The 17,751-nt window shown below is 52.7% G+C and overlaps 1 protein-coding gene across 2 annotated transcripts in view; it reads left to right on the top strand.

Annotated features, from left to right (window-relative positions):
• The window catches only part of RAB6B (RAB6B, member RAS oncogene family), a 61,665-nt gene that overhangs the window by 13,474 nt on the left and 30,440 nt on the right, over window positions 1-17,751 (top strand). For both annotated transcript variants that reach the window (XR_009054416.1, XM_057740213.1), the window contains exon 2: window positions 14,009-14,067. Coding sequence is in view for 1 of the 2 variants with exons in the window: in XM_057740213.1 (XP_057596196.1) it covers window positions 14,009-14,067 (59 nt within the window). In the remaining variant the exon portion in view is untranslated. The remainder of the gene's footprint in view (window positions 1-14,008; window positions 14,068-17,751) is intronic.

The raw sequence follows: 17,751 nt of genomic DNA, 5'->3' as shown, positions 1-17,751 counted from the left end.
CCTTGCCTGCTGGGTGGTCCTGTGCTCACTCTCAGGCCCAGGGGCCCAGAGATCTAGAGTGCATCTTCCACCCCAGAAACAATGGTCCTCATATCTAAACTTCATGTGGAAGGCCATCCCTAACCCCCAGGTGAATCCTGAGGAGGTGCCCTTGAGCCCATCCTGAGGGCAGGAGGGGTCTTCTTTCTATTGACTGAATGAGGAGGTCTCCACATCCACTGTCCCCTCACCAGCTGGCTCTGGATGTGCAGGGGCTGGGATTGTGCCCATTTCGTCTTTGGGAAAGCAGCGAGGTGTGCAGAGTGGGCAGGTTATGGGAGGGTGTGCAAGGACAGGAAGGGACGCTGGGCCCACACAAGAGCCGGGAGCAGCTTTCTGTGCTCGAGCAGGCCTTGGAGTAGCACCCCTGGTCAGCCCGCCCATGCTTCCTCTGAAGGATGCCCTGCCTCCAGCAGCCTGTGACCTTGAGGCCACCTGCCACCTGCCTGGGCAAGCTTGGTCTCATGGCCAGGCCATAGCTGGGCCCCTTTGGATGGGGGCTGTGGGTCCATCATCACAAGGCCCCTCTGACTGGACCTCAGCTGATAATCTGGGAAACACAAGCCGTGGCTCTCAGCGCCCTGTCTGCACATTGTCACTGCCCCACTGTCCTCTCGCTGTGAATGAGACTTTTAACAGCAATGCAACCAGCAATTTGCCTTAGGAAAAAAAAGTATAAATGTGAGCATGTACGTATATTACTTTGCTAACCTCCATGCCATGGATGGGCCAAGAGTTCCTCTCAGTTAAATAAACTAGTAAATTGCATTAACACCAGCTTGTCAAAAGATCAGCTGGTGGTGGGAATTTAGCCTGTGCTTCTTCCTTCTCTCAGACTTACATATCCTCACTGTGGATGAATTCTTCACAGCACCTGTGCAGCTGCTCCGACATGTGACGTGATTGGCCAGCGTAGGGTCTGACCAGTGTTGGGCTGAGCCTCAAGCCGAGTGGGATGGAGTGCATCCTGCCCACCCAGGTCTGGCTGTCCTGGGGAGCCAGGCCAGAGTGTGTACACTGTGGGAGGGAGCTTCTGTTCTAGCCGGGGAGGGGGAAGTGGCTAGCACTCAAAGCTAGCAGGTGCTGGTGCTGATGTTGGGCCCTGGAGGGGAGAGCCAGCACCTCTTTGAAGCTGAGAAGAGTGTTCAAGATGACTCTGAAGCAGAGAGGGTCCAGTCCGTGGCTGCGCTGGCCATGGTTGGGAGGAACTCTGCAGCCCACACGGGCTGTGTGCTCAGTCTCAGGTGATTCTCAGGAAATCCTGACAACGTCATCCTTGATGAGGTTCTCAGTTTCACAACTGAGACACCAGGGGAACTAGAGAGTTCCCCCACATACCAGGGCTCAGAGCTTGTGGTGCCTGCTGGGTTGAGTGTGTGTGCGTGTATGCATGTGTGTGTGTGTGCACGTGTGCGTGTGTGTCTGTGTGTGCGCGTGTATGCGTGTGTGTGCATCTGTGTCTGTGTGCGTGTGCATGCATGTGTGCGCGCGTATGTGTGTGTGCACGTGTATGCATGTGTTTGTGTGTGCATGTCTGCATGTGTGTGTGCACATGCGCATGTGTGCATGTGTGTGTGAGCGTGTGTCTGTGTGCATGTGTGTATGCATGTGTGTGTCTCTGTGTGTGCATGTGTGTGTGCATGTATGCCTGTGTGTGTGTATGCATGGGTGTGTGCGTGTGTGCATGTGTGTGTGTGTGTTTGCATGCATCTCAGTGAGCGTGCACACATGGTGATTTTGCCTGGGTTCTGCCTACTGAGCTGGCCTGTCGAGGCTTGCTCCACCTCCTGGCCTGTGGTTAGAAGGGCTCACAGCAGTTCCCCAGTGCCCAGATAGGTCCCTGTTCTCTGTGAAGGCTGTCGATGCCAAGTACAGGTATATTCTAGTTCCTTAGGAAAATTTCATGTCGGCTAGAATGTTTAATCAGAACAATCCACTTCCTAAAGGTGTGCAGAATCTGAGAGACGTGGATATAACACACATGTATGTGTGTGCATAATTTTTAAAATCATCCTATTTCTTTTTTCCTTTAACTTTTTATTTTGACCTAATTTTAGGCTTATAGAAACTTGTAAGAATAGTATGATGACTTCCCACATGCCTTCCACCCAGGATGTTGACATTTTACTGCTCTTGTGGGATTCATAGCACTTCTGTGAGGTAGGCACTTTTGCCTCCATTGTACAAATGAGGATGCTGAGCCTCAGGGAGGATAGTAACTAACCTAAGATCACACAGCAAATAAGTGGCAGAGCCAGAATTAAAATCCAGGTCTGCCAGTGTGTGTACTGACTGTGTGTGATGTAAGCGTGAGTGTGTAGGTGTCTTGCTCCTTCTGCCCAAAGAACTTCCTTTCTTGTGTTGTAGGTTTTCTAGCAAGAAATTGTCATGGCATCTGACTTCTTTATTTCAACTCCATTTTTGAAAGATTTTGCTAGATATAGAATTCTGTGTTAATATTTTTCTTTTATTACTTCAGAGATGTCACTTCATTTTCTTCTGGTTTGCATGGTTTCTGACAAGGTAACAAAGATTTTTCTTCTATGTCTTCTTAGGTCTGTGAGCCAATATATTTTTGTTACTTTTGTTTAAACAGTCAGTTATCTTTTAAAGAGATTTCAATGATAGAAAAGAAATGGTACATATTTACCCATGTAGTGACCATTCCCTGTGTTCACCATTCCTTTATGTGGATCCACATTTCCATCTGGTGTCCTTTCACTTTTTCCTGGAGGACTACCTGTAAGGGTCTGCTGGTGATGAACTCTGTTAGTTTTTGAATAGTTGAAAAAGTTTTTATTTCATCTTTGTTTTTGAAAGACCTTGAATAGTATATATTTGAAAGTTATAGAATTCTAGGTTGGTAAGTTTTTCTTTCAGTACTGTACAGACATTGCTCCATTGTCTTCTTGCTTGTATTGTTTCTGAGAAGAAGATGCTGTCTTCTTTATCTTTGTTTCTCTGTATATAATGTGTCATTTTCCTCTGGCTACTTTTATGATTTTTCTCTTTCCCACTGATCTGGTGCAGTTTGATTATGATGTGTCATTGTGTGGTTTCTTTTATGTTTCCTTTGCTTGGGGTTTGTTGAACTTTGGGGATCTGTAGGTTTATGTTTTCTCTCAAACTTGTGATATTTCAATAAAACTTTCTTCAAATCCTTTGAGGGCACCAATTACACGTATGTTAGTCTACTTGATGTCATCCCACAGCCCACTAATGTTCCAACAATTTATTTCTATTCTTTTTACTTTGTGTTTTATTTTAGATATTTCTGTGTCTTGAAGTTTATTGATCTCTTCTTATGCAGTTAATTTTGGATTAATCTGTTGGTAATCCCATCTAGTGTATTTCACATCTTCCACATTGTAGTTTTTGCCTCTAAAAGGATGATTTGTGTCTTTTTAAATATCTTCCACATCTCTGTTTAACTTTTTGAACATATGAAATGCAGTCATACTAATTGTTTTTTAATATCTTTGTTTGCTAATTCTAACATTTATGTCAGTTTCGACTGTTTTTCTCATTAAGGATCTATTTTATTGCTTCTTTTCATGCCTGGTAATTTTTTATTGGATGCTAGACGTTGTGGATTTTGTCATGTTGTGTATTGGATGGTTTTTGTCTGCCTATAAATATTTGTAGGATTTGATAGCTGAGACTGGAGTGGTGCTTAGTCTGGGGCTAATTATTTCCCACTATTGAAGCACAGCCCTTCAAGGTTCTCTCCCCAGAGTCCCACGAATGAGGAAGCTTTTCACTCTGGCTGGTAGGAACAGGCACTGTCCCAAGCCTATGTAGATGCCAGGCACTGTTTCCTTTTTAATCCATTTGGGTGGTTCTTTCCTTGAACATTTTCTTCACACACCTTTGCTGATCAGTCCTCAGCTGAGGACTTAAGGGAGCCACTTTGAGATCTCTGGGGTTCTCTCTGTCCCTGTGCTCCTCCTTCCTCTCTTGTGAACTTCAGCTGCCTTGCTTTCTCTGGACTCTCAGCTCTATCTTCCCACTCCCTGTGCTATGTCCTGAAATTTTCTCAAAGCAGTTTTGGGGCAGTTGGGGGTCTCACCTCATTTGCTTCATGTCTCTGAGGGTTTACTATCCTTCGTTGCCTGATGTACTGTCTTGAAAGTCATTATTTCATATATTTTGTCTTTTTGGTTATTTCCAGTGAGAAGATAAATCTGATCTCTGTTATGCCATGTTGACCAGAAGCTAACATCTTGGGTCTTTGGTTTTTCATTCAATCATTTATTTGTAGGGGACACTGGTCTGGGCTCAGGAGTGAGAACATCGGTTTGGTTTGGGCAGGAGTTTTGTCTGGTCTGCTTAGCATCCTTGATTTTTATCTGTGATATTCATATAATTAATTATATAAACATGTAAATCTGCTGCATGATCTCTGCACTCCAGACTCTTTGCAAGAACTTTCTGCTATCCAGCTCTTATTAAAATCTCATTTTTAACAACTAGTTTGGTTTTATTTAATGAATGCTGTGACTCATATGGTTGGTCATGTTAGCTTTTTTTTTTTTTTTTTGCTTTGACTGCCAGGGAGCTCAGGAAGTTTCTTAGTCTGGCTTTAATGATGGGGCAATATATTTTAAAATATATGTCTGTGAACAACCTTTTTGTTCCAGCCTTCTCTTTTTAGCTTGTTTATCCTTTGCCTTATATCCCTCTCAAAGTTCTTAGCTGCAAATAAGAGAAATCTACTCTCACTCTTCAGCTGATTCAGGCAGACAGTCAATGTATCAGAGCAATGGCTGGGAAGCTCAGAGTCTCTGGGAAGGTCAGAGAACCAGGCTTGGAGCAGCAGCCTGAGTCATACAAGGACTGGTCCAGGGGGAGTCACAGTCCCTGTGCTGGATACTGGTGAAGGCTGATGTTGAAACCCACATCACGGCTGCCCCTGCATGCAGAATCCAGGGACATCCCACACCTCACGAGATTCATGTCATTCATTTCTGGTGAGTCTCATGTGAGCATCTGATGGGAGATGTCTAGGTTGGATGCCTACAACAGACTTGCAAGAGAGACCCTTGCGTTGGGGAAGATGGCTTAGACCTCCTCAGCACGGTAGGAGCATTCAAAGGAATTGGGCAGCTATTCACTATTGTTATTGATGGGTAGCTACTATATTCCTGATATTATTTTAAAGTTATTTCTTCAAAAATCACCAGTGGGGCTTCCTAGGTGGCGCAGTGGTTGAGAATCTGCCTGCCAACGGGTTTGATCCCTGCTCCAGGAAGATCCCACATGCCATGGAGCAACTAAGCCCGTGTGCCACAACTATTGAGCCTGTGGTTTAGAGCCTGTGAGCTACAACTATTGAGCCCATGTGCTGCAACTACTGAAGCCCACACGCCTAGAGCCCGTGCTCCACAGCGAGAGAAGCCACGGCAATGAGGAGCCTGCGCTCAGCAACGAAGAGTAGCCCCCACTCACTGCAACTAAAAAGAAAGCCCGTGCACAGCAAACAAGACCCAACACAGCCAATGAAATTAATTAATTAATTAATTAATATAAAAAATTAAATTATACAAAAATCACCAGTGATCCTTTTGTGAGGGGGGAGGGGGGAGAAAGGAGAGGGTTAACCCAGGCTCTCAGATGAGTGTGAGCACTCCTGTGCACAGCAGTCAGGCCAGCGCATAGCCTGGCCTCCCCGCCTGTCTGCCCTCCCACCAGAGCAGACAGCAGAGCACAGCCCCTTCTTGGCTCAGGGCTCCAGGCCAGTGAGGGTAGGATTGGGGATGGGATGAAATGTTTGAAGGTTAGCAAGGTTCAAGGGTTAGAGGAACTCCGCCCACAGCCAGAAATGAGCCCCTCCCTTGGTCCTGTGATCCAGCTGCATTTCAGGCTTGGTAAGCATTGTCACTCTCCTCAAAGTGGAAGCTGCCCTTAAAGACCATCTAGCCTGACCTCATTGGAATAAAGACCTCTTAGCTCAGTGAGTGGCAGAGCTGAGATATGTGTCGGTGGGGGGAGAGAGTGGATGATACCCCACAGCCCCTGACCCAGGGCAGGCTTTCCTGGCATCACTGGGCTCAGACAGAGCAGATGGGGACAGGTGGAGGACTGTGGGGAATTGAGAGCGTCAGGGATGGGTCAGGCTCCCAACTGGAGCAGGAGAAAGGGCCAGGGCCAGACCAGCCCCCACCCCTGTCCTGCAACTCCTCCTTCTGCTCCTTCTCCCCTCCTCCCTTCCCTGCTCTGTCTTCCCTGGGTCCCCCAGTGAGGCCCAGGTGACTGAGCATCCTCCGGCAGAGGGAATTAACACACTTAATTAAAGTGTCCAATGAAGAGCTTTGCATATTTCTTAATTACCGTCGGCGTCTTTGGGGGGATGGTCTGAGATGGGATTTTCACGTTTCCTCACTTAGCCTGTGGTGAGCCAGCCGCCCCTCAGGGCTCAGGTCGGCCCTGGCAGAGGCCCTGTTCCGCAGCAGCTTTTCTGAGCGCAAGGTGGCAGGGTGGGGTGTGCAGCAGGAGCCGGGCCCCCAGCCCCCCGTGCTGCTCTGCTTTGCAGGAGGGCAGGGCTGGGGTTTCTGGTTTGTGAAAACAGAACAAAAGGAAACAAGGATCAGACAGAGGAAGCCGGTGTCTCTAGCTGTTCGTCTTGTTAGCACAGGGCCCGGGGGCCGCGCACCCCATGGTCAGGCCAGTCACGGGGGTGCATGATGAATGGCGGAGCCCTCTCCCTCGGCCCCTGCAGAGGAGGGACACCGGCCTCCTTCCCAGCAGCAGGACAAGGACTGGGCCCCTCGGTGGGCAGGTGCTTCCCAGCACTCCCCCGCATCTCCCATCTGTGTCCTGGAAACTGAGCTGATGGGCGATCTGAGCCAGCTGGGCCCATCCTGGGACGTGGTTACTGGCCTGAGCCTTGGGGAAAGCAGATTTGCCTTTTCAGCTCCGAGGGCCATCTTGTGACAGCTGTGGGCATTTTCTGACCTGGGCTGGCTGATGGGGGCTGTGGGCCAAGGACGCAGAGACCCTTTTCCTGGCATGGGGACTGCTTTCCTAAAAACACAGGCTTCTAAGAGGTGGGGAGCCCACCCCAGAAGTGTGGAGCTGGCAGTGAGCTCCACTACATCTTTCCTGCCTCCCACTTTGGGCCCAACTCTGTGACCCTGAGGAGGCCGCCCCCGTGCTGGTGTGGGCGGTAAACATAAGCACGTGGCTGAGAACAGATTGTGGGGCAAGGTTCGGGCGTGGCTCAGTGAGGGGGAGACCCTGTGGGTGGGGCACACGCTGCCAGCTCTTGGCAGAACCTCCAGCAAGTCCCCAGCTAATTTCTGCTGCTCTGCCTCACATTCTTCCCCGTTTCTGGCCTTCACAGCAACCTCTCCACCTCCACCCTCATCCGCTGTGGAGATGACGGGGCGGAGAGGGGTCCTTCGTGGAGGGAGACGGTGTCAGAGTGGGAGCCTGGGGGCTCACAGGCCACTCAGCTGTCAGCCTGTGGCCTGGGCACCAGCCATGCCCAGGACTTTCATGGACACTGACCCCAAAGCCCTGGGAGTCTTTGGCTTCACGTGGCAGCCGTGGTGAGATGTGTAAGGGACAGCTGTATGCAGAGGACACCTCAGCCTCACATCACCAGCCCTGTGTGGTCCCTCCCCGGGAATGTCGTTCCCTGATACCTCATCTCCACCCATCAAGACCCACACCCAGATGCCACCTCCTGCAGGAGGCTTCTGTGATTCCCCAGCAGAGTAGCCTTGCCTTTTCGTTGGCCTCTCAGTATGCCTCGCGCCTTAGGTGTCTGCTCCTGAACCTGGCTCCGCCACTGGGTGCGGGCTGCCGCAGGGCGGAGGAGTGTCTGCTTCTCGCTGTGAATTCTGTGCCCAGCCTGGGCCCCCCAGTGGGTGTTTGTTGAGTGAGTAGATATGCCTCACAGCCTCTGCAGCTACCTAGAAGCCACCTGAATGTACAAAAATCTATTTACCTGGGACCTGCCACTGAGATGGAGACTGGGGTCCACGGGAGGCTGGTGGAGTGAGTGGTCCTCATGGATGAGATCCAGGTGGGTGCTGCTGCCCGGGTAGAACTTCCAGGGTGCATGGAGCCAAGCTCATCGGGACAGCCCACGGGTTTGCAAGGCCTGTGGGTCCGCAGCTTACACGTGGGTAAGAAAAGGACTGTTCCGTGGTGATGTCAACAACGGAAAATACGCTTAGATCTTCAGCTCATGAGGTTGAATGATTATTATTAATCATTATATAATTTTTTTTTTTCTGAGTGTAGTGCTGGTATTTGTGCTTTGGTGTGACAATTTTAAAGAAAGTTTTTGTGGGTGACCTGAAGCCAGGGTGATGACTTGGCGTTTGCTCCTTGTCCAGTTTGCTTGGGCTCGAGGAATGGCTCTGTCATGTGCTGGTCATGAAGCCAGGTGGCAGAGAGGTATCCTGGGCTGCCTTCTGAGTCTGACCTGTCACTAGGTCCCGTCACCCTCCTCTGCTCTCCACTTCTTCCCAGCCCCACTGCCTCTGCTTTAACCAAGGTCTGCCCTCCCTGGCTGGACTCTGGCCCCCAGGCTGGCCCCTGTAGGCCCTTCTCCCCCTTAGAAGTACATGTTTTCTTCCTCAAGCACAGATCTGTTGCTCTGATTACCTGATGCTCTGTAAGAAACCACCCCAAACTCAGCAGCTCAAGGCCATGAGAATATTTACTTTGCTCAGGAATCTATAGTCTGGGCAGGCCCTAGCAGGGAAAGGGTGTCTCTGTTCCACTTTGGTGGCTCCAAGGCTGGGGCTCAAGCCATCTGAAGGCTCGCCTGCCCACGCGTCTGTTGGATGCTGGCTGGGGGCCTCCGTTTCTCGCCGCCTGGGTGTCTCCGTGTGGTCCTCCCACGTGTAGGCTGCCGTGGGCTTCCTCAGAGCATCGCGGCTGGGTTGAAGGGCTCGCCTCCAGAGCGTGAGGGAGCTGGAGCACCCCAGACAGAAGCAGTGCTGCCTTGTCTAACCGCACCTGCAGAGTCACACACAGTGCCATTTCTGCCACAGTCACAGGCCCGCAGACTTACCTCTGGATAAAGTGTCAGTGGTGCGTTGTAGGAAGAGCACATGGGATGGGGTATATTTTGTGAGTCATGGTGGACGTTATGAACTGCCACACCTTTCCCACCACCTCTCTGCTTAAGACCTTTCTGAAGCTCCTGCCACCCCTGGGAGAGAATCATGTTCCTCGATGTGGCCGCGTGGGCTGGCCATCGAGTCCCTGCCCCACCGGGCCTGCCTCTGTCTCTCCGTCCCTTCCCTTCCTCCACAGCTGGCCCCAGAGACGAATTTTGGTTTAAGTCAGCCCAGTGGCCGCATGGAGCTTCCCTGAACAGTGTTTGTTGTTTACCCCTCTCCTCACACACCTGGTCTGGCCCCTTTTTCCCTGAGACAAAGGTCAGATGTGGATGCAGAGGCCTCCACGTGTGTCCCTCATGGCTCCTGGCCAGGCCACTACCCCCTCCCCGCCCCCCCCATCCCCTGTAACCTAGCTCATTGCCTCATGTCTCTTTGCACAAGCTTTCTCTCCTCCTGCCTCTGTGCATCTGCTCACACCGTTCCCTGAAATACCTGTTCTCCTCCGACCCACCCACCCTGTTCCGCAGCTGCCCTGCCTCCTCCTTGCAGCCGCTCCTGACTGCCCAGCCCCCCGGGCCCCTTTCCGTCACGATCTCCTGCTTTGCTGCAGGTCCGACCTTTCATAAAGCAGTGCAACGTCGTGCACGAGGCCAGGCCTTTGGCGTCACATGTGGGTTTATGCGTGAGCTCCCCTGCTTCCCAGCCACACGACCTTGGGGAGGAGGATTGCCGCATTGGATCATGGTGAGGTTTAATGAGGAAACCTAAGAATTTCTCACCTGGCACTGAGTAGAATCCCAGTTAGAGTGAGCGTTTCCACGCCTTCTTTCTAGAGGCTCCGAGTAAGTGCTCAGGAATGAGTTTTCTCACCCTCATTTGGGTGAAAGAGGGAAAATGCATCTCCCTGCTTAATCATGCGGGACTAAACCACCAGAAGATGACAAGAATATTGCTGAGCCGTGAGCAGACAGAAAAAAGCTCAGTAATGATTTGCCTGCTTATTTTTAATAAAATCCTGCCGGTAGAGCTGAATCTTTGCCCTGGGAAAGAGCTCCGCATTGCTGCAGTGCTGCCCGGGAGCAGTTGTTAGAAGGGCAGTGGGGCAGGGTGACCTTGAGATCCGGGCTGTGTGGGGAGGACGGTCCTCCCACAAGCTGCAGGGGCCTCAGGAGGGTGGGGGGGCCTGTGGGGGGGGTGTCTCCCGCCCCTCCCCCCGCCCAGCCCCATCTGAGCTGCTTGAACGTGCTGCCCGTCTCGGGCCTCCCCTTGGCTGGCCCAGTGGTTCTGCCCAGTCAGGTAATGGCTCCCGCTGTCCCGCTGCTCTTTGCAGTGAGAACAAGGGTGGTCAGGTAGGTGGGCTGTGCAGGCTCCCCATACCCAGGTTCCAGCATCTTCCACCCAGGGCCGTTATTGAAGGTGCGGTGTGCGGTCAGGAAGTGGACGGGATGGCCCCTTTACCCAGCCAGCTGCTTTACGGGATGCCAGGGCAGCAGCAGGCAAGGGGCTCCTTTGTAAAGCCCTGCCTCAGGGCCCTCGGGACTAAGGTGGAGGTACGTTTCCTGGGGTTGGGGCCAGACAGTGCTGCCGGGGCTCTGCTCTGAGGGCGGTTGGGTCCCCTGCAGGCTGCTGAGCCCCGCCCTGGAGCCCTGGGGCCGCGGGTCAGGGTGGAGGCCTGGCTCACGTTGGGGCCGGGAGAGGACACACCAGCCGTGGTGCTGACGCACGCTTGCCTGCCGTGAAGGGTGCAGACCGAGGCCGGGGGAAGAGGAGCCGTTGGAGGCCTCTGAGCAGGGAGGCCAAGCTGACAAGTTCAGACAGGGTCTGAGCCGTGTTGTCCTGGCAGCCGTGGAGAGAGTATGGGTGGTCTCGGGGAAGCTCTGAGGCAGGGAGGAGGAGGGCTTCTGCTCTGAGAAGTGAGAAAAACCACCTAGAAGAATGGGAAGAAATCATTCCCTTTTGATAACACGGCTGGCATTCAGTCCAGGCTTCCGTTGGGGCGCTGGGCCCCAGGTGTCCTAACCCATCTCGTTTCTGACCTTCCAGGTTGGGTCAAGCACTGCCTGAGTAGGGGAGGCCCTGCCTCCAGCCTGTCCCAAGAAAAAGGTGCCTTGTCTTGGCAAGGCTGTTCCCAGAGCTCCGTGACACCTACAGTGGTGGCAGTAATGACATGGCAGAATCCTGAAACCCAGCGTGACACAAAGATGCTGAGAAGCGTCCGGGATGGGAGCTCCGTCCCTGGTCCGACTGCGTCATCCTGGCCCCGCTCAGCTCTGGCCCTGGGCAAGGAACTGTCAGCTCGTTTCCCCTTGTATAAAATGGGGGTGCGTGACTAATCAGGGTGGTCTTAAAGGTTTAGCACAGCGTTGCCACGAGTACAGAAGTCCTGCCAGTTTCAGGCAGGCAGGTGTCCCATCTCCTGTGTTTACTGCTGTTGTGTAAATCTGTGCCTGGCAAAGCCTTGGGGTATGCCAGACACACACTCTGTAAATACAGGGTTCAGGTGCCTATTATGGTGACTGAGAAAGCTCAGGAAATATTGGTGCTGGCCAGGACCCCACACCTAAAGGTTCCTCCTGCACAGTCCCAAGACACGACTTGTTTTTTGGCATTTTCTCCTGCCACCTGGTAACCACCCTGCAAGCCGCTGTGAAGCCATGGGCAGTGGCTGGTGCCTTGAGAAGGGGAACGTGGCAGAGAAGCCTTGCAGGGATTTCTAATCTCTCAGCTCCTCCATGAACCTCCTCTTCCTTTAGTGGCTTTTGGGGATTCCACGGTCTCTCCTCCCTGCCGACTCAGCTGCCCCAGGGAAGAGCCTGCTGGAGAGGAGGACTGTGTCCCTTTCCCCGAGGTATGAGGTGCTGTGTGTCACCACAGAGGGGAGCTACTAGTGGGCCCTGCAGTGCCTCTCTTCCCAAGGAGGAAGGAGCTTTCCATTGTCTCTTGGAAAAAGAGGATGCCGTGAGCTCCCTGATGGCATCCTTCTGGCTTGGGTTGCTCCACTTTTCACTCTTTGGTCCCCTAAGCCATTCCCAGCCAGGTCTTTCTGTAGCCTCATAGCCTCAGAGCCAATCCTCCCGGTATGGGAAGCCCCCACTTCTCACCTTCATGTGAATTTAAGCAGAGATTTAAACAATTGGAAAGCACTTTACAGATTTAATTTCTATCGGAAGCTAAACAGACAGTTTCCAGGTAAACTTATGAGAGATCCTGGGTGTGTTACTGCTCACCCCAGAGATGCTGAGAAGAGAAATGAGGCTATTCTGACCCCAGCGGCTGTACTGTAATTCAGTCCTGCGCTGCCCGCTCTGAGCTGGTGTCAGACTGCCCAGGTTTAAGGGCACAGTCCCCAGCTAGAGTGCCACCCACCTCAGACACCAGCTGTAAGTGGGGTCCGCGGGGACACTGGCACTTTTGACCAACTGGCTACAAATCTGGGGGTTCCCACAACCCTCCTCAGGTTGCATAATTCACCAGAACAACTCACAGAACTCAGGAAAGCACTCTGCTTTCAATTCATTTTTCTCTGAACGTTACAAATCAGGAACAGTCCGGGAAGTCCAGGAAGTCCAAGGGCGAGGTCTGGGAGGGCCTGGAACCAAGCCACGTACCTTTTCCCCATGGAAGACGGTTGCCCTTCCCTCACAATTGCTGGCTGTCAGGAGAGGGCTGCACTCGTCTGGTGCACTACTGAGGCTTCTGAACTGGAAAAGGACCTTTCCCAGAGGAGCCCCGTTGGGTTGCTCTGCTCTGTCCAGGCAGTGACCAGCCACCCTCCGGGCCCAGCCTGTGGACATCGGAGAATTGGGGAGAGGCAGAATGCAGAACTCTTGGGTGCTTGCTCTGTTGCTTTCCCTGTCAGAGTTATCCTTCTCCAGCAGCCCAGAGCAGAAGGAACTCTGAGCCAAGCTCAGCTGGTCCAGTCCCCCTCTGAGCCTCCCAGGGCCATGGCAGAGACTTGGTGGGACAATGTAGCACTCCATGCTGGGTCTGACCTAACAAATGTTCCTTATCGCCCTTCCTTCCCACCCAGATGCTCAGAAATGCTGCAATAGGCATTTCGGTCACTGCCAGGCCTCAGAGGACCTACACAGGGTTAGGTCAGAAGCCAAACCCTGCAGGTTGGGAAATTAGCAGCATTTCTGTCATTCCCAAGAGACTTCCTGATTCTCTTAGCCATACCAGTGGTTCTCTATTGGAGGTGTTACTGCCCCTTAGAGGGCATTTGTGAACGTGCAGAGGAGTCCAGGCCTGTCACAATGACTGGGGCATCCTGCTGGCACTTACCCAGCGAGATCCAGGGATGCTAAACATCCTGCGAGGAGCTGGACAGTCAGGCACACGTTATGAAGAATAGTCCTGCCCATGAGAGACACTGGGAAATGACCCATTTACTTCCCCTGCCCTCTGGTTCCTTGGAAAGCCTCCTTCCTCACCAGTCCCCAGGCTGAATGAATGGGAATTGAAAGAGCATGTCTCCATCCCAGCCTGGGACCAAGGGCAAGGCAGCCTGTTTCCAGGTGAGCATGGGCGCATGTGACAGGAGCATCTTGTAAGGCACACACTTGCTCTGATTCTTCATATATGGCTCTTGCATCAGTTGGGGTTTTATGGGTCAAGGAAGACCTGGATTTGGACGGTAAGAGTTCACAGGGCAGGGAGAGGCCTCCTCCTTGGTGCCTGGCAGGAACGCCCCTGCAGCCCACCCGGTATAGACTCGGCCGCCTCACCTCAGGGCCCCTCTCTGGGGCCCCCCCTCCCACTTCTGTTTCTGCACCTCACCTTTTCCTCTGGGTTTTTTCGTCTCATTATCTGTTTTTGTCACACGAAATGTGTTTAGAGGAGCCTAGCTCGGATCACAGCTGAACCCCTGTCTTCTTGTTGTTTTACAGTCGGGAAGACGTCTCTGATCACGCGGTTCATGTATGACAGCTTCGACAACACATACCAGGTGAGTTCCTGGGTCCCCGCCACTCAGCAAGCCCCACGGTGTTTGCGGCCTTGACAGCCACCTGGGCACCGTGCTAGACTCCCTCCCAGGCTTGCTGATGCTGGGACGAGAGTGGGGCGTTCCTGGGGCCCGGGGCATCCGTCTTGTCTTGGGGGAGGTTCCCATCTGCACACTGATCCCAGCCCAGTAAAGACCCTGGGCCCTTCGGAAGATCCAAACCTCGGTAAAGGAAACGTTTCCAGTAGAGAAAGGACACTTTTCAGTCTGTTTCTCTTGCCCCCCATGGCAGGTCTAAACCATTACGGTGTTTGGTGTCTTGGGGGTGGGGGGGATGGGTCATCATATGGAGAAGAATGGGCAAGATGCAAAATGAGGGACGTGAAGGACCAGTGGGAGAACTTGCTCCTCCAGCGTGGCTGTGTGCTGGACCTTCATGTGTGCGTACACACATACATACACACAGACACACACACACACACAGACACGCGTGTGCACACACACACACACACACACACACACGGTTGCTGGGGCACTTCCTTCTCTGGAGAGGCTGGTGTGATGCACCTGCACTGCTCTACATGGGCAGGAGGCTGGATGGAGTGACCTGTGTGCTCCTGGCTCTCAAGGGTGGTCTGGAGTCAACCGGAAGTGGCTCTGGGTGGCCTGAGGCTGAGCTCTTGAAGGTCAGTAGCATTTCACTTTCTTGGCACCGCTGATGTGCAGATGAAGTGAATGCCCCCTGCAACTAAAGCTGTTATCACAAGGCACCAAACTTAATCATTTCAACTATTTTTAAGAAAAAAAAATATTGTTTTCTTCCTTAAGACAGACACAAATAATAATGCATTTTTCTAAGCCAGTGGGTTCTGTGAAATAGTAGTCCCAAGGGATGTTAGTAGGTGTTATTTGAGGAAAAAAGGCAGGGAGAAAGGTTCAAGGCTTAGGGAACACTGGTGAACAAATGTAAATCGACTTTTCTACTGCAGGACTTCTCAGGCCCTTTACTGCATCAGCGTGTGGTTTTGATTTGCTGAAGGAGAGATGTAGTGTACAGGATCTCCCAGATGTATTTGGTCATGGAATCCTTTTGTCATCGAGTCCTCAAAGGATAAATATTTATAGAACACACCGGGGACTGCTGTGCTGAGGTCTCCCTGCTCTCCTGGACCTACAGAGCATGCAGAGCACATCTCACTGCAGATAACAGTTCTGTGTCTTCTCTTTGTCTGTCTCACTGTGGACCAGTCAGCATCTTTGTCTTATATACAAGCTGCTTTCTCTGCCTCCCTCAAAATCCCTACTTTTCTTCTGCTGTCATCTGAAATACCAGATTACTAGTGGACTTGGTAAGAATTGACTGAAGGGTAAGGAATGGGGCCCCGCGTGATATACACATCCTTGGACATCGGCTCTGGGACGAGTATCTCACTCAGCCACACTTTGTCTTGCCTGGTACAGGCCAGGCTCTGTATCATGGCGGGCTTGCCAGAGGCCTCTCCTCCCTGTAAAGGGAGTCCTGTTGCATCGCTTTGCATCTGAATCACAGCTCTAACTTCAGTTCTTAAGTCTGACTTGATATTCGCTTATTTGTGTATATGTGTACACATGTGTGTGTGTGTGTGTATGATCTCACAGATATTTGATTGATTGTTTGATTTTTTAAATATTAAGTTATTTGTAGTACTTCTTGTTGATATCCCATTGATAATAGTGATGCTCTTGACGGTTTGGTGTTCTTGGCATTGGTGGGCAGTAGAGGTGGCCTCAGGGCCTTTGCAGCGGTCTCACTGTGATGGATCAAAGCCTCAACTCGTCCCCATGTTGTCTGAGTCCCTCAGCATCTCAGCCCACCTCCATCTTCAGTGTCACCTCCCATGGCCCACCACTTGTCCCATATTCCGTGGTCCAGCAGCCTCCCCCACCCCCCACCCCGCTTGCTGCTCCCACTCAGGGACGCTGTCACGCCTCCATGCCTTGGCTCATGGTGTCACCTCTGCCGAAATGCCCTTCCCTATCCTCTTCTCTGATGTGAAAAATTCCTCTGACTTGTGGAGGCTCAGAGCACATGTCTGTCTGTGGTCAGGGCCCTCCCTGTGCTCCGTGCCCCTCCGCGGCTCCCTCTCCCCCAGCACACCATCCTCAGGACTCCTTTGGCCTCGCAGCTTTACAGGAACTCCTACTGCTCGGGCTGCTGGATGGGCTTTCGGCTTGGCTGAGGCCAGGACCCCTCGGATCCACCCCTACATTCGTGGGCCCAGCACAGAGCCTGCCCACAGCTGGTGTCAGGTGGCTGCGGGTACCACAGTGGCTTCAGGAGGCACTGTCTGCCTTGGTGTTCAGACCCCATCAGTCTGAGCGGCCACAGTGGCCCAGTGTTGATGTCCGATGTCGTGGCCAAAAGTGAAGAAAGCTCAAGGGCCCTCTGTACCGCAGCCTTTTCTGACTTTTTATTGACTTATTTATTTTTTGGCTACAGGTAGAATCTCTTTCCCAGTATCCTCTCTAATGGTGATTAGACAGGGCGGCTGGGGCTCCCTTTCTGTGCGTACACAGGCCCATTTTAATGAATTCTCTGGAGATGGAGGAGGGAAATGTTCCTTTTTCTTAGCATGGTGGCGGAGACGCTTGGGAAGCAGACCAGATCCCCGAGGGCCCTGGGGGATGTCCCAGTTGTTCCCCCCACACGGGGAGCACTCCCCAGCACTGCCCACAGATATCCTGTGTCTCCGCCAGTCCAGCCCCGCGTAGCCCCGCCTCCACCTCCCCCACCTGGATGAGCTGGGGGGCCCAGACAGTTCCCAGGGCAGACTCGCCGCTCCCTCCTTCCCATCTTCTCTGTGTGCCTCTGGCTCTGTCTCCCACCCCTTCCCCCTATTCACTTACTCTGACAACAGATGTTTGTCGAGTGCTTACTCTGTGTTTGGAGAGAAGTAGGAGAAAATGACCTGGCCACAGAATCTGGCCCTGCCCTGAGCTGGGGCACGGAGGGTAGCGGAAGTTCAACCTCAGGTGGCACTGAGTCCTCCCTCTGTCTGGGGATGAGCATGCCTGAGGCCCCGAAGGGCTGGCGTGAGGACCCAGGCATGCAGAGCAGGGTTCCCCTCCAGACGTCCCGGGGCTCCTGTCCGCCTGGCAGGCCCCGGGAGAGATGCTCCCTTGTTGGCCTGTGGCTTCGGGAGAGCAGGTCTCCTGCCGCCTGCTGCCTGGCACTTCCCCTGCACACACGTGTACCTCGTTCTCTCTTGATATGTGCATTCCCCAGCCTCTCACCACCCACCTGCCAGCCCATCTAAATCCACACCTAAAGTGCCCCCACATCGCCTTCGCTGGTGGGCCTGAAGTGGGGCACCGTGAGGACGAAGGATCTGGGGATGGGTCAAGCCAGAAGGTCTTCCTTGGATGGCCACCCTCACGCTCATGGACGCTGCTCTCTGGTCCCCTCCCCTGCCGGGCCCAGGGAACAGGAAAGGGATGGGGACTTGGGGATAGGATGCTGATGGTACTGAGTACCTTTCTGTCGGTGGGTCTCTGTAAGGAGGTGAATAACCCTGCACAGAGCCCACAGCCGCAAAGAGAGACCAGGAGATAGGGTTCCCTCTGATGGGTGGGGTGGTGCCAGGGGCTCCACCTTGAAGAGGAGGTGCAGCCAGTCAGACGAGAGCAGATGGGTCAGTGCACAGGGTC

Source organism: Hippopotamus amphibius, chromosome 6, assembly GCF_030028045.1.
Source record: "Hippopotamus amphibius kiboko isolate mHipAmp2 chromosome 6, mHipAmp2.hap2, whole genome shotgun sequence".
NCBI lineage: Eukaryota > Metazoa > Chordata > Mammalia > Artiodactyla > Hippopotamidae > Hippopotamus > Hippopotamus amphibius.
The sequence above is the reverse complement of the archived record's forward strand: the minus strand, read 5'-3'. Positions and strand labels throughout refer to the sequence as shown.